This window comes from Zosterops lateralis (assembly GCF_965231275.1).
Source record: "Zosterops lateralis genome assembly, chromosome: 1".
NCBI lineage: Eukaryota > Metazoa > Chordata > Aves > Passeriformes > Zosteropidae > Zosterops > Zosterops lateralis.
This window is the reverse complement of record NC_139762.1, coordinates 39,536,264-39,562,374: the sequence shown is the minus strand read 5'-3', so window position 1 is coordinate 39,562,374 and position 26,111 is coordinate 39,536,264. Positions and strand designations below refer to the sequence as shown.

At 38.2% G+C, this 26,111-nt stretch overlaps 1 protein-coding gene across 2 annotated transcripts in view; it reads right to left on the bottom strand.

The window, feature by feature from the left end:
* Positions 1–1,645: 1,645 nt before the first annotated feature.
* The window catches only part of LOC310918926 (ubiquitin-conjugating enzyme E2 E2), a 203,256-nt gene continuing 178,790 nt past the window's right edge, over positions 1,646–26,111 (bottom strand). For both annotated transcript variants that reach the window (XM_083877941.1, XM_083877940.1), the window contains exons 5-6: positions 24,621–24,768; positions 1,646–2,421 (exon numbers count right to left, since the gene is read on the bottom strand). In XM_083877941.1, coding sequence (XP_083734067.1) covers positions 2,324–2,421; positions 24,621–24,768 — 246 coding nt within the window. In that variant the 3' untranslated portion in view covers positions 1,646–2,323. The remainder of the gene's footprint in view (positions 2,422–24,620; positions 24,769–26,111) is intronic.

Sequence of the window (26,111 nt, the reverse complement as noted above, 5' to 3'; positions counted from 1 at the left end):
AAGGAGAAAAAGAGATTATGCTAATGCTTTATTTTTACTGGGCCTCTATTGGCAGATTGAATTTTGTTGGGGATGGCTCATTTCTCCTCAGCAACAACAGCAGGTTTTAAATAATGCTTCATATTTCCCAGGTTTAGCAGATGAAAAGTAATTACTTGGGAGGCAAATAGAGCAGATTTGCAAACAGAGGAGAATGTTTTATGGCCAGCCTTGCAAAGATTTGGCTCCTGCAGATGCCAGAAGATTCTGCATCTGCTTTAATCAATGTGGATTGGTCCTTGCTCATCATTTCTTTCAGATCCTCATGGTTCTTAAGGAATTAGTTTTATATTATCCAGGACAATGTGATTGTACAGCTTCACAGAGAGAGCAACTTACCTGCAAATTCAAAGTGCACAGCTTTTGAACTGTAAGAACTTCTGGTTCAGAGAAGCCTGGATTTTGTGTTTTGTTTGTTTTTGAAATGCCATTGTTCTTTCATGTCTGTATTTGGGACCCATTGGCCTTGAAATGTTGTATGGCTGGGCTTGTAAACACTTGGCTTCTACAGACACCAGAAGATTCTCTGTTTGCTTTGATCAAGAGAGTCTGATTATTTCTTTGAGATCCTTGTGGTTCTTGGGGTGGTAGTTATAGATCATCCAGAACTACAGCAACATTCAACTTTTCTTCATGCAGAGGGCAACTCACCAGCAGATTGAAGCTGAACGTCTGCTCAGTTTATTAGCAAATGACCAAGAGAAAAGCAAAAGAGCCTGGAAATGCTGGACAATGCAGTGGTGGGTATAGAGGCCCTGTGGTGTCACCTTGACTGCTTTAGTTTTCATGATGGTTGAATTGGGTTGGACTATGATGGGATCAGCTCTCCCTGTATGTGACCCTGCTGCAATGTATCTTCTTTAAGATAAGATGTTTAAACATAAGAAGCAAGGAGAAAGGGGAGAGGACAAGCAAGCACTGTATATAGCATCTGTAACATTTAATTATATGAGACAGGGGTTTTCCAATATGCCTTGCAACACAAAGAACATTCAGCTATCAGCATCACAGCATATATTTTTCTAAATCACAACACCCACACATTTCCTTAGCCAAGTAGAAGTTTTCCCTCCATGGCTGTATATCTAAAATTAGCCTGAAGGTCAAATCTGAATAGAAATACCCTTATCATTGAATGTGCTGGGAATGATTGGTGCAGTGGGCTCAATTTTCCCATCGAAAAACCTTCATTTATTTTTTTTAAATAACAGTTGCTTTTGCAGTCAAAGAGCTTGGAGAAAGGCAAAATGAGGCCTGCTGTATAAAATCAACATCAATATTCTGCTTTCACTGCAAGGCTATTTTTATTGCCAACTATTTTAAATGTAACAAGATGGATATGGTGAATCCACAGTGTAAAAGATGCAGCAAGAGGCTTCTGAATAGCTAGGCTGAGAACAGACATGTGAAAGAAGGGCCTTGAAATTTGGAAGATGTTTGTATATGAAGAAAGAAACAATAGAGAATTCTAAGTTAAGAAATGCATTGTTTAGAAGAAGTGAATAGTCCAGGTCTAAAAATAGTTTTTTAACCTGCAGTTGTATTATGTGAGGACTAAGCAGCCTATGCTGCATAAACGCAAAAGCACCGTCCTGCAAGAAGTGCATTTATCAGCCACAGTGTTTTATTGAGTGCTTTAATAATACAAGTGTACATCAACTGATCCACAGTCAAAAGTGGCAGGTCCCTAAGAAATTTACAAGCACTTTTTTTTCCTGTTTTTTAAGTAAATCAAAATACATATTAATTTGTTCAATGCAATAGCCTTTTGTGTGGGAAACAGAAGGCTAGTGATAAACACAGTCTTAGTAATGCACAGTGATTCTTGATTTTAAGCTTTTATACAAAACTTGTTCCCAGTAGCATGCACCCACCATTAAAGACTTCAGTACAAAAAAATAACCCTAAACACTACATTTAAGTAGAAACGAGATATAATTCTGAATTTGTTTGTTTTCCCCAAAACCACATGAAAGAAAAAAAAAAATCCCACACATTAATACAAAGCTTTCTGATAAAGCTCTATACTATTACAGATCCAACATTCTTTGCACTGATAACCAAAATTCCCTGTCTACATTTGAGGGAAACAACTTTCAAGTTAACAGAACAAAAAAACCCAGAACAAATAAAAATAAACCAAAATGAAACAAAAAAGGAAGTAAGGACAACCTTTGTCACAAAATGGTTCAAATTTTAATAAAAAATAAGAATGAAGGGAGAGGGCTATTGATGCACTTAGTGAATGTGCTTGCACAGGTCCAGCAAATCCTAGAGGAGGTTCCTATGTGGCGTATCGCTTGGTCCACTGTCTGGCCATTCTGTCGTGCTCTGCTCTGTTAGTCATGTACTGAGTGGCAATGCTTCCAACCAGGGGATCAGCTGAAAAGGAAACACAAACCATCAAATGCATGTCAGCCCCGGGAGGATGGAAAAGCTATTTTCAGATCTACATTCATTCAGTTCTCTCAGGTCTAACTGCAAGAATAAGGTGCCCACATATACCAGCCTTGCTTTCAAAGCATGGAAGGAAGGAGATGAGGGGGAGATGGATAGCAATTAGTTATACATGTCCTGTAAGCATATAGCTGAAACAATTTTCTAAAGCTCTACCTCACAAAAAAATGTTACAATAATTTTATTTTGAGCTAAAACTCATCTTCATTTATGGTATTAGACTCCTACAACTATTCATATTCTCACCCAAGAAGAGGATGAGCTCTATTTCTATTATTAGGCTGAATATTGTTTTGGTTTTTTGGTTTTTTTTTATTAACACCTTCAGTTTCAAAGCATAAAGAAATGTAGGGAATTAGGGTAGCAAGTACTATTTTCAAAGCAACAGAAGTTAATTCCAAATTTTAGGACTTGTTATTTAATTCATGGGATCCTTCTGAGCATTCCTATGACCAGAATGCTGCATGACATGGTCTGGATCTACAAATTACTTCACAAATAATTAATCAAAACCAATCAGTCTCCTAGAAAAACCAACCCAAGAAAAGACATTCCCATAAGTGACGATATTTCATCAACATTTTTCTTTTTCCGACAACGTTTTTCTCTTCTCAATTTAAGCAGACAAAATTTATAGTTTCCCTCTTTTTTGAGGGGAACCTATACTCTTCATATTTCTGCTGCAACAGTAAATGTTCTGAGATTGTACTCTGCAAGTCCAGAGGCACTGATAACACACTTTTCCCTGACTTAGGACAGATGAATATGACTTCTTGTGAAGGCCAGGTAATAATCAGCTTTGTTGTTGTCTGAAGATGGTGCCATTGAACAATATGAGCATCTGCTTTCTCAGCACAGTTGTAATCTGAGTGTGGTGCTTGCACTTTTAACCACTGAAATTCCTGGGACAAGATGTCAGGCCTTCTGTCAAGCAGAGTAAATCTGGGCTTTTTTGTTTGGTTGTTGATGATAAGAGTTTATGATAGGGAAAACATGTTGGCTTAGCCAAAAATAGTTTGATTGGCTGACTGCCAATCTCACTGAATATTAGTGACTAATATCTAATAAAACAAATTCTTTCGGTTTCCATGTGTAACCTGCACTTTCAGGAAGAGCCTGTGATTTGAATGTTAAGTTTCCACCTTCAAAATTAGTAAGACAAGTTATCACTGTGACTGCAGTGTACTAAGTCCCTGTAGTTCTCTGTCCTGCAAACACTTACTGCATGTGCTTACCTTTAATATCCTAATATATCCAGAGGAGGTCACTGAGGCCTGGCTTGATTATTTTTACATGCATGTGTGTAAAAGAAGCATATCTGGTCTAAAATAGAGTTTAAAAGTCATAGACTAGAAGGTATATCACCTTCAACTTCACAGCCAGGGACAAAAACTGTGTAGGGGATTATTTGGTGCAAATAGGAGGTTAACAGTCTACAGGTACTTAAATAGCAAAAAGTTATTAATGGCTGGAATGACGTTTGAGAAGCACTGCAGGGTAAATGGGGAACCTGAACAATAGGAAAGGGCAACATTTCTCTTCACAAAAGATTTCCCTCAATAGCAACAGGGAAACCTTGTCATATTGTAATGGTAGCTTGGGGATGAGTGTGACATTGAGAGCACTGCTGCAAATTCTCACATCTTCCTCAGACACAAGGCCCCTGTGCAATGAAACACTTCACAGTCTCGTGGAGAAATGGAGACTAAGGGGTGAACTTGAAAGGAATCTTTGAAGCAAAATTTGAAGCATATCCTGGTTTTCATGCTTGTAGGGGAAGGTGGGGTTTGGCCTCTGAGGCATCTGGCTGGGAAGGGTTGCAGGAATATCACAGCATTACGATCTGGAATGTGGCAAGTTCTTATTGAGGTTTAGTGTGTATTTAAAGTAATGCTTCTGAGGTCTTTATAAAACCTTGTATGAGTCAGTGAACAGTGATGTGCTGTAGTAAAGCTTTATCTAGTTCAAATCTGGAAGTTATTTTTATGGGCAGGATGAATGTTTCTGCAAAAGCATGTCTTTCACACTGAGAGTTGTAAATTGATTTCCTTGATATACAGCAAGGATACTGAGGATCACATCATCATCCCTAAACCTGGATGATATTTAGAATGCTTGGTTTCCTAGTATGGGGTTTCATCTATACCTCCTTTTAGGAACAAAAAAGTATTCCAACAACATACATCTTTACAAGGCTCTGGAGGTACAGGCTCTTCCTGCCAACCTCCTCCCAGCATGGGAGGATATCTCCTCTCCTTTGGGGTGAGAGAATCAGTGAGAGGAGTTCTTGGTAATGTGTGGAAATCTGTTCAAGTCCAGTAATGTAAATAACAGAGCTGTTTATTTATCCGCATGTTCAAGCCTTTGTCTCCGCAGTGTTTTGTTTGGCAGCTGAAAGAGTGGAGGTGACAGCCTGTAATATCTACAAAGCTTTTGTTGTAGGTTCCTACAACAAAATTCCCACTGAGTGACCTGAGAATCAACTATCAGTCATCTCAGGTGCTTCCCCCAAGCCAGTGCCTCCCTCCATTGGTGTCTGCCTGTATGAAGCAGGACTGTGGAAGCAAAGAGAGGTCCTTGCTTGCTGTAGCAGGAGCAGGACCAGCTGCACCCAAAGCCAGCTGCCAAGTGAAAGCTACTAAAAGGTACTTTCAATAATTATAGCAATGGCTTTTTTTTTTTTTTTTTTTTTTTTTTTTTTTTTTTTTTTTTTTTTTTTTTTTCAGTTTGGCTGAATGTTTTATTGGATATAACAGTACTGAATTAAAAAAAACCAAACCCAGTTTGGGAAAGCCACTTGCTCATTTGAGAGCAAGGAACTTATTTAAAGGAATAGAAAAATAGCTATTGACAGTGAGGCTCAGCTATTTCATATCTCTCTATCAGAGGGTCTGGAGGTGTGTCACATGTAGATATTTATGACGACTTTAAAAAGGACATTCAATAGGTGTCTGAAGAACTGGCATATTTTATTGCTGTGAAGCCATAAAGCCATCAGGAGGCACAACTGCTTTGTTTGGGAAGCCAGGACAGCTGGCAAGGAGGGAAATTTAAACTTCAGACCAGAGCCACCCAACCACACTGGCCAATTTGAAGCAGCATGCTGCATTTGTGCCACAGGATGTAAGGACAGTGTGTGAGCTCCAGAAATGCCATTGGTCTCTCTCTCATCTGTGTGGGCAACTCCAGCCAACAGGTCCAAGGAGACACATCTCTCAACACTTCACGAGTCACCATTGCTATGTCATTCCCTGTGGCGGGCCATGGTAGAGATTACAAGATAAACTGAAGCATCCTAATTAAAACAATTAAAAGACTTAACTCCCAACATGCACAAGCCTTTGTTATAGTGCCCCAGTCCTACAAAATATCAAATATGAGGAAGAAATCCTACAAAATACCAAGTATGAGGAAGAAACAATGGTCCCCATTTACACCTCTAGGCTATGTAGCACATGGCTGAGCACCACCTGGTGCCCAGCTGGGCTGCACTGTTTAAGGGTTATTGTGAAATATCCATTAGTAAGGCCAAATATGTATTTATAAAACAACCACTGCATAAACTAACTAATTAAGGGATGAAAAGGAAAATTGGATCTCAAAATTCATAACAACATTTTTCTTCTGTTTCCATTTCTCACTACCAGAAAACTTTCTTATTTTCCATTTGTATGTATCTGCGGTTTTACTCTTGATGCTAGAAATTTGCTTCTATAAAACTAGTAAACTGCTCTAGTTTTTACTATTTTTTTTTTCTTAAAGAAGTAGCATGATTCATCAATGAATCAGGGTTAATTTCAGAATCTTACTCTAAACAGGACTGTCCAAATGACAGCAATTACCAGGGGATACGAGTATAAAGCTATGCCAGGAACGTGTTACTGAAACAATCCAGTGAAAGAAATTAAAATAAACCCACAATAAATCAATAAAAAAAAATCGTATCTATGCAACTCCTGGCCTGGCAGGAGAAATGTACTCTTGGATCACCAGATGTGTGGTGGCTGGCTTGAGAGCTGTGATGGCATTCTCTGAGCACAGCTCCTTCCCTGTCCTGTGGGCAGGAATGGGCTTCCCAGCCTTTGGGGGACTGGTGGCCATGCCAGCCTGGATGAGGCAGGGTGACCTGTGATCCTGTGTGGCACTGGATCCCCAGAGCAGGTTTGCAGGTGGCACTGGCTGTGACAGCCACATGTAGGGAGCATGAGAAGTCGTGCTGGGGTCCACACCCTCAGCTCAGCAGAGGAGCTGCTGCAAATCTGTGGACCCAGAAATCTTTAAGGCCTTGTTCCTACTGTTCCTTCCAGTCCTAGACTTTGAACTTCTAAAAACCCACCCTAGGATGCCTCCATAGCCATTAACTTGTGTAAAGGAAATGTGTTATCCCGTACTCTGATTAATTCCATGCAAAATATTAACACACCAGGAATTACAGGATCAAATTTCACGCCAGAGGACAGTGCATGAGTAATGAAAATATATAAAAAAGTCACCATATTATATAGGCAAGGACAGAAGCTATGTTTCAGCAACGTAGTTTACAAGGAAAATGTCAATCCAAAGAACCAGACTATGAAAAAAACCTTCTGAATGATTTACAGGAAGACTGCAGCTGCTAAATCCCTCCTCACCTCACCATATGTAATCCTCATGTTGTATCAGAATTCATGAAATTGCCCTGTATTTATGTGGTTCAGAAAGCTGAGTGAGCTGGAGCTTGTCCCTAGCTTAAAAAGGTTGGATGCACTGTTCTACAATACCTTGTCATCTGCTTTTGCAGCCACTTAATATGACTGTATAAGGAAGAACATTTGTGTCTCATGTCTACTGTAAGGCTAATCAAATTTACAGTTCAATTCTAGGGAGTTAATGCTATTGGGGATTTGGATGAGCTGAGGTTTGGTCATTACAAAATTTCAGCTGTGTTTAATGCTAGTTAAACTGCTTTATCATTCAGAAGACAGACTATAATTCTTCTTTAAAAGCTACATTCCCCCCAAATAAATGAAAATATATTGCTACACTGTATTTTTCTCGGCTTGTATTTTTACAGCTATTTCTATGTCAGCAAATAGCAATTTCAGAGCAGAATTCATCTCCTGGGCTTTGCAATGCTCTTTTAAAAATACAGCAAACATACTCTAGTGAAATAAAAAACGGAGATGGTGTGTTTAACAGCTTGATTTCAATGTGCCTTCCCCATCAACCACACAATATGCAATGAAATTCCAATCGCAATGCCAACATGGTTAAAGAGACACACATTTAGGCTTAGAACGTGCATTATGGGTGTTTGTAAGCATTTTATATATTTTTTATGAGCATTTATAAAGTAGAATTTTATTTCCATTGCAGTATTTTGCAGTTTTAATAGAGAACAGCTGATGGAGCCAGTTATTATACCTTCACAAGTGGGTTCTCAGAAAGATTTCTGGAGTACCTTAAAACCTAAAAACCCCCACAGCCCTATAAAAATCTCAGTTTCTTCAGCCAAATATTTAGAATATACTTTTTTTCTTGGTCCAGGTTTAGATTCAGCTCCGTATCAGGCTGTAAAGAGTTGGGCTCCAATTGAAGAGCAGAATTAAAGTGGAAGAATTCCCAAAGGTTATATGTAATTTTAAAAGTCTTATTCCTTCTCCTGAACTGAACAACTCATGTTCATAGCTGTGAGAGCACCCCAATGAGAGGCTCTACAGAACTACCTGTACTGAAACAGCAGTCAGCAAAAATTAAATGTTTCCTATTCTTTGGACATGTGTGACATGAACAAATAAGTAATTTTCTAGTTATTTTAACTTCGGTTACACATTTAGAAGTGTTTTTGGTTTAGGGCAGACTGTTTCTTTTGTTTGTTTCTTTTAGGACAGCCTCTCTTACCAGATACTATGCTGTATTTGTTTTTCAATTAAACAATGTGAAGTGCTTGAGCTTTTTTTTTTTTTAAGGAAAAGTTAATGTGACCTGTATGTCATCTACAGGATACCTGCATTGGAGTAATTTTTATACAGCAGTACAGGCAGGACTGGTTATCCTAAAACCAAACATCCCCAGAATAAAAGTTCATACTTTCAGTAACTACATTTTGTTTGGTGCTTTCATTGCAAAGAGCAGTGCAGAGCAGAATATATTCCCATATTGGCTTGCAGCAAAATCCAAGATGTCTGAATCCAATATTTGTTTGTTTAAATTTTGTACCAACCTTTAAGACCTAAAAGGCAAACTAAAAACAAAACAAAACAAAAAGTGGGACTGCGGCAAAAGTAGAAACTAATACACCAGTTCTCTTAACAGCAAATGCTGACAGTTTGATTCACATCAAAATCACCCTTAAATTTAATTTGAAAATTATTTCATATAAAATTATACTTTCTTACATTGTTTTCAGTGGTATCCAGGTTAGTGTTATAAAAAGACCAGTCAGTGAAAAACTGCAAACACAGTGTGAGACAGGCTATATCAAATATGTCACAGAACAATTTAGTACTCCAGGAGGAAGGGATTAAGAGAAGATGAATTATTTGTGAGTAATTTTATTTATTGTGTCACTTTGCCTCGGGAAGTTTTCATAGTTAGCCACATATCACCTGTTTCAAACTCAGTGAACTCCTAGAAGACCATGTCAAAGATACTGTGAGTTTTGATGTAGAAAATGAGATATGTGAATGCATCATAGCACCCTTCAGTGATCTTAGAGCAGCAGTGTTGCTCTCTTTTGCTATCATTAATAATAATGCATGGACTAAGTAATTCTTTGGAGGCAGAGACAGGTGAAGTGGCACACTGAGTTACTCCACTAACCTTTCACCTTTGAAAAGAGTGTTCAAGCCCAGGGCATGGGTGAAAAGGAGTGTGGCAGCACTAATCCCTGTTTGTGCAGCAATAAAACGAGCTCACGGTCGGGAGCCTGATCAACACACGTGCACAGACTGGAACAACAGCGCGATTCAGGGCAGAACAAAGGGGGGTAGCAGGGCTCTGAATTGCTTTACACAGCCTACAAGCTGAACTACAATTTATTCCTGACTTTCACAAAATCACAAATTTCAACTATCCGCACAGAATGTATTTAACCATCCGCGGGGCTCTTTGAAAGAAATACAGAAGAATGATAACGTGATCAATAAACACTGCATTAAAAAAAAGAGCAAATAAAATTAGTTGTTTCAGTAAAGAAAAATGGTCACTAGAGGAGAAAGGAGCAAATTCTAGGAAGATCAAATATGTACTAGGAAAAAAGTCGGTGAAACTAGTATCAATTTTAGCAATTATAGTTCACAGTAGAAACCATACGATATGACATGTAATGAAGTCTGCTTCTCATTTCAGGAACTAGTTTTACAGATTTGTCTGGTCACTTCTCAACATTCAATAGAAACGTTCCAATATCTATAGAAAGTCAAGTGGTCTTACAGTGGGTGCCTTAGCTTCCCATCTGTAAAGCTGGACTAAAGCTTTTCCATCACCCAGGCAAGGTATCTGGATACTTCCATAAATGTGGCTGTACACATGTACATCACAAAAAAGACTGCTATCCATGACTTGACTCTAAATTTTGAGCTCTGTAGAATTGCCAGAAATACACTTGACCTCTATTAAGTTTGCACAACGATTGCAGTGACACAAATATTAAGGCATACGTGACTTGATTACAATGTCCAAACTGTTGTCTGGAGAAAAAAATGTTACCTATCTTCAAAAATAAAAGAGCTCTGCAAATCTAGTTTAGGAAACATCCATTCACTAAAATATCCATTTTGTAAGCATAGAGGGAGAAATTCATTCCTCTCTCTAGACTTGTGCTTGATCACTCTCAGGCTACCTACCACAGACCTGTGTGAAATATGAGGTTGCCTAAGAAAAAGATGTTTCAGAAATAAGGAGTATTATCTGGCCCAATTTTATTAACGCAGCTCTTAAAGGAAAGTGTTGGCAGTGATTCATCTCTGTATCTTGCCAAGGGAAATCATTCTTGTTTTAAGAGAAAGACTTTTTTTTTTTCAGTCTTCAATTTTTAGCAGTATTTCTATAAATGTTACTGGCTGACTGGGAGTTAGCTGAGGCAATCATGGATCAGCAAGGCACAGTGTACTGATCTTGAAGAGTTGTCTTTAATTAAGGAAGAACATGCACCTATTAGAAGTGCCAGTATGCTGGAACAATTAAAATTCTGAAATAACACACTTCACTTTGATGCTTGGATGCGTCTCAATATTAAAAGCACAGATACATTAGCAATGTGTCTGTTCATAATAACAAACTCAACTGAGAAGCAGTCATTGCTATTAGAAAAAAAAATTAATAAAAAGGTGTGAGTAGAACTGAATTTGAAAGACATTACATGGCATGTGGTTTGATAAAATTTGAAGAAGTTACAGCAATATGCATTTACCTTGTGGAAGATGGCTGTGAGTGGATAATAAGAAAATCACAGCCCTTGGATTTCAACATGTTGTCAAGCAACCAAAATGCTAAGACCCATAATTAAACTGGCTTTTATCCATAGGGTCATAACTGTATTTTCAGAAAAGCACCGTGGATGTGATTTTTTGTGTGTCTGAGGTTTCACTAAGGGAGGGACAGATATTCTTAAGAATGCTCAGTGTGTTTGACATTTCTTCCCTCGAAAGATAATGGAACCAGTTTTCCTCTGGATTCTCTCTCCTTATTTCCCACTAATCACCACCTCCAGGCAAAGGACTGACCCATGGGTCTCACACATCCTGAGCAAACAGTTTAACCCCTAAGCAACTGTGGGTAAAGTTATTCTCTGTGACCATGTTTTGTGAGGGGTTAGATATCCTACAATCACATGTACCAAAGGTAGATTGCTCTGCAAGAAAACCAGGAGGTCGTATAGGATCCACTTATCATGTGGCTTCCCAGAAGACAGGGAGGAGGTGTTGCTGCATGGTCTGACCTTTTAGATACTGAGAGGCATCTAGTCACTGAGAGAAAAATGAGTCCAAAAGCTATCTTCACTCTTAGAAGAGTGTTTGAATGCGAGCAATATCAAAAATCTTCAACTTAAACATACCCATTTTAGGTCCGATGCAGGAGTTATCTGAATCCCACTCTTGAATCTATCCCTTTATACCTTTACTGCAATTCATTCTTAGAAAATAGAAAAGCCTACATATGCTATTAATACTGCTTATTTTGGTTTAATCTGATTTTCCCCTTCTTGTCCTATTAAATCTCATTATTAATTTGTCAAATTTAAATCCAGACCTCATTATTAATTTGTCAAATTTAAATCCAAAACTGCTATTAAGAATCCCATAAAAATGTCAAGAGAATACAAGAGGTCTTTATTTACAAAAGGCGGGGTTGGTGAAGAATTTTATCCCTTCTAAAGGCCTACTAAATAAAAGTCTTTCATAGCCCAGGGCCTGCAATCCCTTGGCAAGTTAAACATCCATTGGAACAGGAATAGGAACTTAAGTGTGCCTTGTATGAACACACCTCTGTTACCCAATAACCCAAAAAACAGTCAGGCCTCTCCATTCTCTATCTCTACAGGCAATGACTGAGGAACCAGCAGGTGAGTGAGAAAAGAACCCTATTTTAGCAACCAACTGGACTATCCACTTCTAGATTAATTTCAGAACATGAGTGTAATTATGCCTAATTATGAACAGGTTCTAATAGGACTAGAAGGAAAAAACAGGTTAAACAAAATAAATAGCACTCATTATGTAGGCAAGTTTTACTTCTGGATTAGTTGCAATGAAGTTACATGGCAATACTGAAAAAAAGGTTGAATTTGTGATATTTTACAGCAATAATTTCTTATTTAGTAGCAGTTAAAATAACTGTATGTGGAAATCTTATCTTTCCTGCCTGAAGGGTCACATTGACTCCACTGGCATGCCTGACTAAACGATAATCACTTTGCAAAATGATTTCAGGCATTGGCATAAAGAGTCCTAAGATTGAGCTGTAGAAAAAAGCTATACAAGGTAGAGATGAAAAAGACACGGAAGGTCATTAAGGAATTCCTTTTGCTACTATAATATTATGTCTTACAGTAAGTTCTACTTTCATGCCACTTTATACAGCCACTTTATCTAATCAATATTGTAAAAACCCAAGCAATGAGGATTCCAGCCTCTGAGAATTTTCTGAAATCTAATTCATCTTGGAGTTGTAAACGCACCATTCCATAGAAGGGCCTTTTTCTAAGCCTTGTACAGATGGAAAATTCTACAAAAAATTTACTAATCAAAGCTCTATTTCTTTATCCCACATGAATATGAAATCTTACAGTACAGCCCATCCTTAAATTTGGGACAATTGCACCATATATTTTGGTATTTAAGTAGCTGTCTACAGCTCCATCTAATGCACCTGAACTTAATTTGCTGTGAAAATAGGGATTCTGAAACACACACTGCATATAATTTGTTTTATTTGTTGCCTTTGATAGATCTGCGAAACTGTAAAAAACAAACAACCGTTTCCTCCTCCCCTGCTGAATAATGTAGAAAATTAGCCATGCAAAATACAGGAGACATGTCTTGCAGAGGTGTAAATCATCTCTGAAGGTAGAATCTGAGTGACTCAGGAATGCTAATTTCTGAAATCCTACGCAAGAAAGTGAGAGACTAAATGATTTAATAGCTAATATATCTGGGCCTATAAATTTTGCTTTTCAGGACTGACTCTACATTCTTACTGGGAATCTGTTAGCCAAATGTAGCAGGCTTCCTTTCAGGAGCTTAAAGAATGTGGAGCAGTGTGATTTCTATGGTGGAACAAAAATAATTGTATTTTAGGAACAGGAAGAATCAGTCTTAAAAATAGTCATGCGAATTGGGGTCCTGAGGGTGGTTCTTAGGCAGTTAGAAACGTATGGCAAGAAATTTGAAAATCTCTCCTTGCCTTTATGTTAAAAAATTTACACAGGGAAAAAGAAAATCAATGAACACACAAAACAAAGCCCACTTAGTAAAATGGAACAAAGTCTAAATGAAAAATCTGGAGTATAAAAGCTCAGCAGGACTGATGCCAGTTTATTCCATCTGAGATTTGAGCTATTTTTACTATTTGGCTGAGAATAATGAACATTAGATAAAATTATTGTGAAATTAGAATGTGATGTCTAAATTTATTGATTTTCTAGTTTTATGTTTTTTTCCTTTAAATATATACAGTTATATTAGTGAGAAAAATATATTCAGTAGAATGGGTTAAGCCTGCAAGTGATGTATCTACTTCATACTTTTTGTATGAAAAAAAGATTCCAATGTGATTAAAGACATGTCTATATTGGCAGACAAAACCTGCATGAAACAAAGAAAATACATTTAATGACTGTAAAACATTAGAGTGTATTTTAAAAGGCAGTTTACTTTTCTATCTTGGAACTCATTCAAATTAAGCTAGAAATCTGTATTTTATATATGAGTAATAACTAAGAGCTTTATTTAAATGCTTCACATTGTTCAACATTTAACGTTGATGACTTATTTTGGTCTTGGTTCACACAAAGATTTATGATATGTATGCACTAAATTACCTGTCTTCTCTCTGAGGTAATGGGCATAGGAAACATCCACTAGTAGTATTTTAAATTACTCATGTTTATTGGAAAGAAAATGAATTCTAGACTTGTATTTGTAGCATCCATCACTCATGCATTTTCTGAATTACTTTTAATTTAATGATGGTTGAGCCTAAACTTCAAGAAACTCTGTGCAGAAACTTCTTGAGCAGAAATCAATAAACTTTTAAAAGCCCAGTATGCATATTTATCATATAGCTTTCCTAAGTTTCATGTAAAAAAAAAAAAAACAAACTCAAAAGTCAGGTGTATATTTTTCCAGCTTTACTTCCATTTTGTGATAAGACTGTATTTTATATGTTCTAGAAACCTTTTCTGAGAAATAATAAAAATGAGGAACAGTTGAGTGTTGTGACAAGACTCTTTTTTCCTATGAGTGCCAGTTACATCCCTTTACATTTATTTCTTGTCACAGACGTACAAAGCCTCTTTACTGATTTGGATTTCAGTCAATCTCTGATTTAATCAGATGCCATTTAATAAACTGATGGTTGGGTATTATTATGTCTGAAGTTCAATTTTTCTCACATCTCCGTAAGCAAAAACAAATTAGGAGCAGAAACATTATTGAAAAGGACAAGAAATCACTAACAGCATGGTCAAACCTTTTTCATTTAAGGAATGGTTGAAATCTAAGGTGATTTCTTTGAGAAGGAAAAAACCCACAAAATAAGATGTGCCAGGTAATTTGATAATGAAGATTAAAAAAAAAAAAAAGAAAAAGAAAAAAAAAGAAAAAAAAAAAAGAAAAAAAAAAAGATAAAGATAAAGAAAAAGAAGAAAGTGGTTTTGTTTATCTTTTCCCTGGCAAGAAAGGAACACAAACCAAACCCACCATATTCAGCAAAAGTTAAAGGGAAGGAGATGCTTCATACACCAAATTGTAAACAACACACAAAAAGTATAGTGCAGGAATACTAGAAGGTGATTTAGGAGACTCAAAAATAATTAGAAAACTTGGTAACCATGCACCATTGCTGTACTGCTCATGCTTCAGCACATAATGTGATTGCTAGCTGTGGCTAGGAGGGAACTTCCTCTCCTGTGTATTACTGTGTGAGTAAAGTGCTTTGAGGTATTTTTACACTTTTTTCTGAACCACTGAGAGATGAGCAGTAGTAGGCAATGTACCTGACTCAATGAGTAGCACTGGTCTTCTGCTAGAGAATGACTGTACTCTTTCTAGTCATTATTCTTTGCAGAGTTCCAGATACATCAGGAAAAAAAAAAAAAAAAAGAGAACAGGGTAAGTGCGTGTGTGACTGGCATCTGGAGCTATAGCTAATGACTGCATCATGCCTTGGATACCACAAAATCCAGATTTTATTTTTAAAAAGTAATCTCTACCATTCGCTTTCTAAATTACATAAACCCACCAATTTTCTTATGTAAATATTTCCAGACACTTTTCAGAAAAAAAATAAATTAAACAGACTGTAGACTTCTGAAACCATAATGGGGGGGTTTAAAACTAAGTATTTCTAAACAATCTTACTTCTATAGTTGTGTTAATCTTTTTAATGATGCCTTGTGAGCTTTGAATAGCCTAAATCTAAACACACTAAAAGCCTCTATGCTCACAAATAAGGGTCTTCCACCCATAAGGTGTTGTCAAAGTGCAACTGAAAAGAGCAATGATTTAGGCCAACATCAATAGTAATCCTGATCCAAGCCTCCTCCCCCTGCACACATAATTAGGAGATATTCCAAGACATATTTTCCTGAGAACTACTAAAGGGATGACAGTTCACAAATGTTTTTCCTGCTGTTATAATAATCCCCACAGTCATGAGTTCATGTTGAGGGGACTTACTCAACTGATAAGAACAAATCTTGTAACAGTTTCATCAGCTTTTCATGGCAAAGGAAATTAATTCCATTTCAATGCATATCTATATGCAATTTTCATAATGTGCGGCTGCATTTCTTGCATTTACATCTGTTTAATTTCATGTTTATAGATCATGTCCACAGAGTTTAAGACATATAGGTGTATGTGTCTGCAAATATTTAAAGACCAGATGTATATAGCAAGTCTCTTCCGGCAGTGCTGAGAGGCTCCTAGTGAGACTTCAGATGTTTAAATCCCATGGGAAATACTGAAAACCCTGCCGGCTGTCAGCCAGCAGCTTTAGGTGCCTAAATGCCTTTAACATATTGGTACTGTGTGCTCAGCTCAGAATATGAGAAACTGTAAGTGATCCAAGCTCTAGAACGGAGGTAAGTATTGTATAGACACTAGAGCATAACTGGTATAGCACAGTACCTTTTAAAAGGAAAGGAAAGAGAAAGCACTGATGAGCTACCAAGAATTTGCAAATATCAGCTCGATATTCTATGATATGATCAGTGCAAATATGTAAATTTACCTATGTACTAGGTTCTGCAGAACAGGGAGGGGAACATGCAGTATTTATAGACACACAAGTACTTTCTTGCAAAAAGAACTTTGTCCCAGTTGATGGGATCAATTTGCTCATGTTTTTCCCAAGACAAGCCCACCTTTGAGAAGTCATTCTGCACTCACTGAGAGCAGAACAAACCCCATCAGTTTTATGCTGCATTTTCCTTTCATGCTCCCTTACGACAACTTATTAGGATGGCCTTTATGCCAAACACCCATTTGTTCTGCTCCCAGCCCAGCAGCACCAAGGCAACCACACACTACACCTTGTATTTGCTAAGCCAGAGCCTCCTGAGTGAGATCATTTCGTTTGGAGACAACTCACACCAGAGATGTAAAAAGGAACAGAAGGGTTATGTTGCAACTCAGAACAAGCCAAAAAACACTACTCCCTGAACTGATTTCTGGCTGCTTTAATTTTCATTTACTCTGTGTTACTTGTTGCCATGCTTGAGTGACATGGCATAGAGTATTTTCCTGCTTCAGATACAAAGAAAGCATTTTCCATTGTGCTGAAACAGCCCAGAAACCTGCCCACTTCCTGACAGAGTACAGTATACAAACTCTGAAGAAAAGGGAAAAAACAGCTCCAAGCTAAAGAATATAAATAATCTCAGACAACAGAGCAATTTCATTGTTTACATGACCCTCTGCTGCTTACAAAAAGGATACATGGGAAAATGAGATTGTTTTGCTGTATGTCTGATAGTACTGTGTTGTGACATTGCACCTGGTAGCCTGTGGGTGCCAGGAAAGAATCAGAGTAGCAGGGCTTAGCCAGCCTCATAAAATTGGATGAATTAATATTGTTTTACCAACTTAAAACTATTTCAGTCATTTTCCAGAATACCACATTTGACAAATCTACTCAAACATGGATTACTAAGGAATGAGTATTTATAATTCTAATGAGTATTTATAATGGGTACTTATAATTTTCCTGTCTTCTATATATCTTGACAAAAATGTTCAAAAAAGAAACAAATGTTCAAAAAAGAAACAAAATTTCACTAGAAACCACAACAGCATGTACTTGGGCACAGAAAAGCCTAAGAGTCCTTTTTGAAAAACTGAACGTTAAATGAGAAAGAAAAAAAATCAGATTGGATTCTGAAGCAGTTTCTGATAGTACCAAAACGTGCAGATTATGGCTTTAAGGAAAAAATTACAAGAATGAGGAAAATGAGAAGCGGCTCATCCCTTGAACTTGCTGTCATCCAGAGTTTCTAAATTCACTTCACAACCGGGGGTGAGGGGAAAAGAAGGAATGATAATTGGGAAGTCTAAAAAATTGCAGAAAGAGCACCTGATGTGAACTGGCATTGACAGAAAGCAGCTTCTGCTATGGGGAAGCACCAGGTGAGGAGGAACATGGTACATGCTTCCTGCTGGACTGAGATATATGGAGTAAAGGAGGGAAACAAAGGTACATCCAGGCTGCTGAGCGGAGAGGAGCATGGACCTGTTCTTCATTACCTAGGGCTGGGTAGCTATTTTAAAGTTTGAACATGCAAGCCAAATAGCAGAGCTGTGACCACAAGTCAGCCAAATTCCCACTCAAAGCCAAATGCTCCAGCATGGAACAGATTTTATTATTACAGCTATGTTACATTTTCCTTTATTAAGCTGCCTTGGATTTATTTTAAACTTTTTTTTTTTTTTTGGACAGGCTAGCATTTTCAAGTATCACAGTAATTCTGAAAATAGATCTTTTTTATTGATACAGTGGACATCTATTAGTGTATTAAAATGCATGCTGATATGACTGGAGCTTTGCTGGCTGAAGAAGCAGAGGTTCCTGTGGAACCTGATGCATCGACACACACTTGATTTTTAAGTGGCAGTGGCAATTCTGGCTCTTGGTGCCCCTGTGCCAGAGATGATCAGCCCAAAGCAGTGTCAGGAGCATGGAGTGTGTCAGTGGGCATCAAAGTCTGGCAGCCTCTCTCTATCTCCTGGAGGGAGATGCATTTTACTGAGAGGGTTTAAGTGAACCTACTCCCCCTTGTCTGGGGTGTGCAGAAGACAGTTCTATGGGTATTGTGTTGTATATTGGATATTCCAGGTATTCCTGTCAATACCTTATGCAAACTTGTAGACAGTGTGGAATTGCTAAGAACAAGCATTTGGATGAAGCTTAAGTTTCCCAAATACCAACACAAATTCAAAATGTGGAGTTGCTCAAAACTTTCTAGACAGCAGACCTATCCATGTTGCACTTGGAGGTATGAACCCTGGTTGGAGCAGTTCCAACAGCTGGCTTTGGGGATGGCTGCTGAAGGCAAACTTGCCACAGGACAGGGCAGTGGCATTGCAGCAGGACACCAACTTCCCTCCAAGAATGTATACTGCTGTCTGAAAGGGAAATGGGCTGAGAAATCACTAATTCAGTTTCCTCCCTTGCATGTTGTCTGACTTAAATCTCCCCACCTACTCGTGTTTTGCAGAGGTTCTGGAAACAGTAGCAATCCTAGCAGCTTTGTAGCAGGGCAAATACCGTTCAAGATTTTAGGGCTTTTAAGATTATGTTGAAAAGTCACTCTCCAAAGTGCTGTTTTAGATCCCATTGAGGATCAAAGATATGCATTAAATTACACTATTGAATCCTTCTCTGCAAAAGATGACAGAACTGGGATTTTATACCCTCAGCAACAAGAGTACAGAACCTTGCACACCCTTAGGAAAATGATATGGGGGAAAAAAAGGAGAAAGAAGAAAAGGAAAAAGAATAATGTAATAACTGAATCTCATCTCTAAATTTTCTTAAATACCAGTACCTTCATTGAGGTGTATGTATGGGTGTTAATATCTTTTGGCAGAAAGTTTTGGCAGACCTAAATCATGCCAAACCACATGGATAACTTGTAATTGCAACAGAAAAAAGAACAATAGCATGTTATCCAAAATTGCCTGTTATACCTACTGTGTGATAAAGCCAAGAAGTTTCTGGGGAAGATGAAAGCAAAATGTAAGGATGACTCATATGAATAAAGCTTAAAAGCATGTCTTGTGCCCCTTAGTGAGACACGTAAAGATCCTCATAACCTTAGGATCTTTGACTTTGCTTATCTATGCTTAGATAAATGTAAGTCATTAAAATGCACAGCCACATTACTTCATGTGGGTTAATAAAGTATGAAACCATCTAGTAAATTCATGATTCATGGCAGTACTTGTAAAAAATGGCACATCCACTTCTAACTGGGTTACAATATATTTGAAAGCCACAATATATGTTGCAGAGTTTTTTAACATAAATAGTCTACTTTTCAGATGTGCTGTGCAACTGCAACTACTATAAAAATTGATGGGTCTCACATCAGAGTCATGTACTGCTACTTGTTCAAAGTAATGTAGTGCTACTCATTTACTCTTATAAGTACATTTATTGTGAGGGCATGCATGCTTCAGCCTCAAACAACCTTCACAGCAAACTTTACACGTAACACTAACAAACTGCCTCACACTTTCTGGTGAGTTTAAAAGGTAACCAGACAAGCATCTTTACCCTGATAATATGTTACTGACTGAAGTATCTGAGATCAGAGCAACCAACTTGTGCTGACTCCAGTGAAGTGAGTACTGCAGGTGTTTTTTTGAGCATATCCTTTGCCAGAGGTTAATGCCCTTCCTAGCAAAAGCTTTTTCTTTCTTTTCCTCTTCTTTTTTCTTTTTTTTCCCCCTTTCTTCTTTTTTCTCTTTCCTTTCTCCACCATTTCACTCAATTTGGTTAAAAAGCAGACAAACAGTGAAAATGACAGGGCTAAGACAGAAATAACCTTCAGTGGGGCTGCCAAGAGAGATAGGCACATCCAACAGGGAGCAGTAAATATTTCCACCCGGATGATGGTGATGATGAGCAGGTTAGTCTCTCTAGCTGTGCCTCATGCCCCAGTGAACTCCAAGAGTCAGGCACATTCAGGAAGGATGTGTGCAGTGAGGATGAGCAGGGGAACAGACAGCCTCTCTTACAGAAGGAGCTCACAGACACAGGTCTGGTAGTGTGCAGCAAATAGAGACAACAAGGGAAGAGGATGGCTCTTCATTAGTACACCAGGAGCAAAAATCAGAAAAATGGTCACTTAAGGTATAGGACAAGACTTGCTTAAAAACAAGTAGACATAAAATTCCTGTGAGTTAGTTCAGGTTAGGAATCAGGCAGAGGTTTCTAAAGAGCAAAGCAAGTGAGGCTCTGTAGAGCCCTTTAGCAGTTACTTTGTCTGCAGCTGCCATACAAGTGTTCAGCCTAATGTTTGTTGGAAAGCAATATTGGGGCTGGCCACATCTCAGCCTGCCGCTCTCATCCTCTGTGTGCATCCCCTGGCTTGTCCCCATTGCAGGAGCTCGCAGAGGGGCATGGATGACACACAGGGAAGAGGGCCAGAAGCAGCAGCAAAGCATTTGCTTCCAGAAATGTCAGCTGAGGGATAAAATCACCACTGACTGTGGAACTTGCACATGGGAAAAATGGTAAGGAGCCAGAGGATGACACCAGAAGGGAAGAGGCTGGTGTGACGGAGAGGTAGGCCTTGTTCTGATGCTCTAATCAAGGCTTAGCTGTGTGTCATTAAGCAGACATCATTCGATGTTAAGACTGTTCAGACATTGGGGATAATCAGGCCAGCCAAGTTCTGATTTTGAATGTGAAGAAGGAAGCCATGCAAAGAAAAATGCTGCAGTGTTACAATTTATTTTCTCGCAAGCACTTGCAAATTATATTCTTCCTGGGGCTCAAGAACCTTTGGCAGGGCCAGGATGGCAATGACCAACTGAGAAAAATAAACATTCTAATCCAGATCAGCATCATCAGCTCTGTAACTATAAAAAATAATTAATTTGCTTAGTACTTCAAACTTAGTAAAACATAAAGTCTCGGGGGCCATCTGCACTTGAAAGCTCTTTGGATTAAGGCAGTGTGGGAATTTACACTCCACGGGCTCTGCTTGAACACTTAAAGTATAGTTGATTTTTAGTCCAAGCAAGATAGGTTTTTGTAACTTAATATGTTTTCAAAGTGAGGAGTGTCCACACATGGAGTTACTCTGCAATAACTAACTGCCCACACAGGCCAGCCCCAGCAGCTAACACTGGAAGCAAGCATTTTCAGCACTCAAGCATAGAGCCTATAAACACTCACTGACTCGCTTACTCTGTTTCATGCAGGTGAGTCTATTTATCTATCAGGTTCCATGGGGTTGCTCTTGCACATACCAAAGTATTTACAGGACTGGAGCTCTGATTTGTAGAAAGGGACGTGTCCTGTGACCTCAAGTACCACCTTAAAAACACTAATGCCTGGACTGGGCGAGTGCATCCCACCACTTCTCCCATTCCTCTAATACATTTGGCTCTCTCCCACTCTCAGATAATGCACACGTGTTCAGCCATACACAAACCCTACAACACCCCTTCCCCCCACGTAAAAGTCAGCCAGCTGTTACAAAATTCAGACCTTTCATTAACACAGTTTACTGGCTGATAGTGCCAAGCAAAACAGAGACAATTAATAATAATCAGGACTGAAGGGTCTGAGACAGCTTATGAGTAAAGGATTGTATTAGTTGTTTAAAAAGGACAAACTTGCTCCTGCCTGGAGTGATAGGGAACAAAGGGCGGTGATGTATAACCAGGGAGGAAAGAGACTCTCTCCGTGGCTTTTGTAGATTACTGTGTGAATGACAGGAGCGGCAGGAGCAAATACCTCTTTTCATTTGCTCAGCCTGCTGGAGAAGAATAGCAGCGCTTGCCAATGAAGCTGCAGCTGTGCTTCAGCGCCGTTTAATCACTGTGTATGACTGAGGGTTAATTAGCTGCCATTCTTACTCCTATTTGTTGTTCTAATGAAGATTTGCATAAATGGAAGAGTAGGGGGTAACTGATACTTGATTCTTCGCTTCAGAGGCCAGGGTGGAAAACTAGCCCATCCTATGTGTTTATGTTTGTGGGGGATTCAGTGTTGCCTTTCCGTTTGACTTGATCTGCTTCTGGCTGATGAATAGTGAAAAAAGAGTTCAAAATTGCTTATCAAATCGAGACCCCCGTTGTGCTTCTGCCTTTAGAAAGGGGCAGACTAGTTAGATGAAGAGAGGACTGAGGGATTAGAAAATTACTCCCAGCTGATAGAGAGGAAAAAATATATATGCATGTTTCTGCAGCTACTTATGTGTATTACATATGTGTATTACATGTGATATATTTCAATGATATATATATCAGTGACATATCTTTCTATCCATCCAGCTGTCCATCTGATGGCAAGTAACCAATAATTTTTTAATGATAAAATATCACAAAAATAATGAGACAGGCAGTACAACTACAACATATTAGGCAATATGAGGAAAAGTAAGGACTTGTAAATTTCTGCAAGCCTTCTGCTGTACAGCACTAACATTTGAAGTTCACTTTTAAATAAAAAGAATATCTAACATGAAACAGGCAACTTCCAAGGAAGGCGAAAATGACTCAGCACTTCAAAAATATCTGCCATCAGTGCCTTGTGACACTGGGATACAAATAAAGAAATTGCGTTAATTCATCAAAAAAAGAGGAAAATTTTACCATGAAGCAGTAACAAAATCCAAAATGACTTCATAATTAAAGAGAAGACTTGAAAATGAAACATCACAAAATTCTTTTATTTACTTTGGTCAGGACAATGCTTACGGCTGCCAACTGAAAGAAGTTATATGGAAGAACCTCCCATTTTTGGTATGTTAACTTGTTGTACATGATAATACTGTATGGATAAGTGTTTTCAGTATTCCTCTTACACACTTGATATGCTAAAACTGTTGTTTGACAGCATCTGTAAGGATTTAAGATTGAGAAGGCAGAAGCAGCAAATTTCTAAATTTCAAATCACTGCTGGAAACTGTCCAGCTTTCAAGATGACTGTATCCCTCCAAAGAGGGTTGACCACAAGAGAGCATGGATTTACTGCCCATTTCTCACTCTCTACACAGCTTTGCAGTGTCTCTAGTTCTTTATCTGGTCTCTAAGACACATGAGCAAATATTAATTTGGTTTTTGAAAACTTCTGTCATCTATCTGCCCGACTACCTACAGATATTTCTGGATATTTTTGGCCAAACACTAACAGAAATCAATCTTTCAGAGATGTTGGCAGAGAGCATTCAATCCGCCTGAAATAAATGTGCCTAAAATGGTAACACTCTATCACTCCACCTCTTAGCTGAAAGGAACACCACAGGTTTCAATGCTTTATACAGCAACAAACCCACATGAAAATAAAAGCAGTCAATCACATTTTTGCCCGCTCTCACCTTCTTTTGACTTTTGAAATATTCCAATATTCTATTACAGCTTTTGATTCAGCCCCTGATTATGCCAGAATCTCACATTCTGCCCTTTTCAAAGCAATTTTAGCCTTTCAGGCAAATTAAAATTAATATTGAATAATAAAATACAAATATTGTATGATAAAAAACAAACCAACAACAACTCTCATGACATAGAAACAGATCACATAATTTTTCTCAAGTGATTCTTTAGTAATTTCTACATATTACAGTTTTCCAAGGCTACAGTCAGAATTATGCATTGGTAAACTGGGTAAGAGAAAGTGGAAATTACAGATCTAGTGGTCAATGGCATAAAACAAATCTATAACAGCTGAGGGGAGAGGTTAAGTGCTATGCTAGTTAATAAGAATGACAGCTTGCTTTGAATACTCATGCTGACTGTCCAAGATATTGAATAAACCTCATTTAAACTAATTTTCATTATTTGTAGAGCCTGCGTTAGGCATCTATCATTGTCAGTACTATTAATATTCTTTTCAGAGACCACATTATCAGCATATTTAAATGAAAGCTTTCCTTTTCAATATTTATTAACTCATTAATATTTCTTGGTGGTAATATCCTGGTTGTAATATTCAAATTAGTGCATACTAAGGTATTTTCTACTGATCAAACTTTCTGAATTAAAAAAAAATTATTCACCAGTACTAAAACTGCACCTGAGCTTCTGAAATTCTGCTTTCTTTTTGTACTATTTGAATGAATGGCATTTAAAATTTACATTTCTGTGGTTTCTTTTCAGTAGGTAAACCAGTAAACCAGAGCACTGAGCAGATATTAGTGAGCTGACCAACGGATGAACGAGGATGTGAAAGTTAATTTGTCTTACCTGGGTTACAGTCTGTGAGGAGGGAGCAGATGGAGAGGAGAACTTTAGAAATGGTTAACGCTGGACTCCAGTTATCCTTTAAAATGTCCAGGCAGATGACGCCTTGGCTGTTAATGTTACAGTGGTAGATCCTTGTCCGGAACGTTACCTGGAAAGGAAAATGTGTCTCAGTGGAACAGCATTCAAGCCACAATAACTACACAATTATTAAGCAACGAAGAACCATAGGAACAAACATTCTGCTTTCCAGGCTGAAGTGACAGTACTCTGCTACTGCTGGTTAGAGACTGGGCAAGACAAAATAAAGGAAATACACTCTGGCTCTTGCATCTGTGGCCAGCAGTGAAACTGGTTTGTGCAGGCTGAGAATGGGACACATTTCCTGAGCTTCCTCCTCCTGCCTTGGTCTTATCAATCTCATTATTCTGTATACGGCCAAAAAAAAAAAAAAAAAAAAAAAAAGAAGCTATTCTAACCCCTGGACAATGTTCATAACCCAGGTCCACAGCTCTTTCACACTTTAAAGGAAGTCAGAACAAGACAGATTCTTCTACTGTCTTCATCTATTCATCATCTGACACAATAGATTAAACTGTAAAAAAAATGCAGAGGTATCACAGCAGTGACTCCTGAAAAAATTGAAGTGAAATATTTTTGAGAAAGACTGCTCAAATAAAATGCTTTTATTTCCAAATTTTATGTTACATTTTTATCAGTAGAATTGTTTACAAACACCTTGTGGGGTTTCTTAGTAGTTTATTTTGATGACGTCTGTATCTATTTTATATGGTGTTCCAGGTGATCTCTAAGGAGATTATTTTAGCTCAGGATAATATCCTCCTTCTTCAAGCTGAAACCACAGGCTTTTTATCTTAAAAGAAGCTCAGCTATGGAAGTTCACTTCATAGTTCAGAATGAATACTGGGGCTACTGGATAAGAAGAGACAATGTGAAAAAAACCCAACACCTCTTGGAGGCCATCAAGGACTAATTTCTCCATCAGTTCTACCCAAATGAAAAGTCAAACCCAGATGGTTTCAACAACATGCTCACAAAATCTAAAATTAAGATGTAGAATTTCAGATATCTACCTCACCAGCAACAGCCCTGCCAAGAGAGGGGCTGGGCAGGCAGGAGCCAGCAGCAGACAAGGCACTCCCTGGCTCAGGGAAGCTGTGCTCTTCACTCCACTTGGACAGTGCTAATGTCAGCTGGAAGTGCCTGCCAACCCACCCCTGCCCTACCACAGATAAGCCAGTGTCTGGAGAGGAATGCAAACCGGTGACAGGCATGCTCCTCTTATGATTTCTTCAATATCAGAGATATCAGGGATGTGAGTGGGATTATCAGGCTGCTCAGCAAGCAAAAGAGAATACGAGTGAAATTATACACTACCTGGTTTACTTCTATAAAAATAATTATAGAAATCATTCTCTAGCACACTGAAAAATTCTGCACCTTTGGATTAAATCAAGAAGCTTTGACAAAATA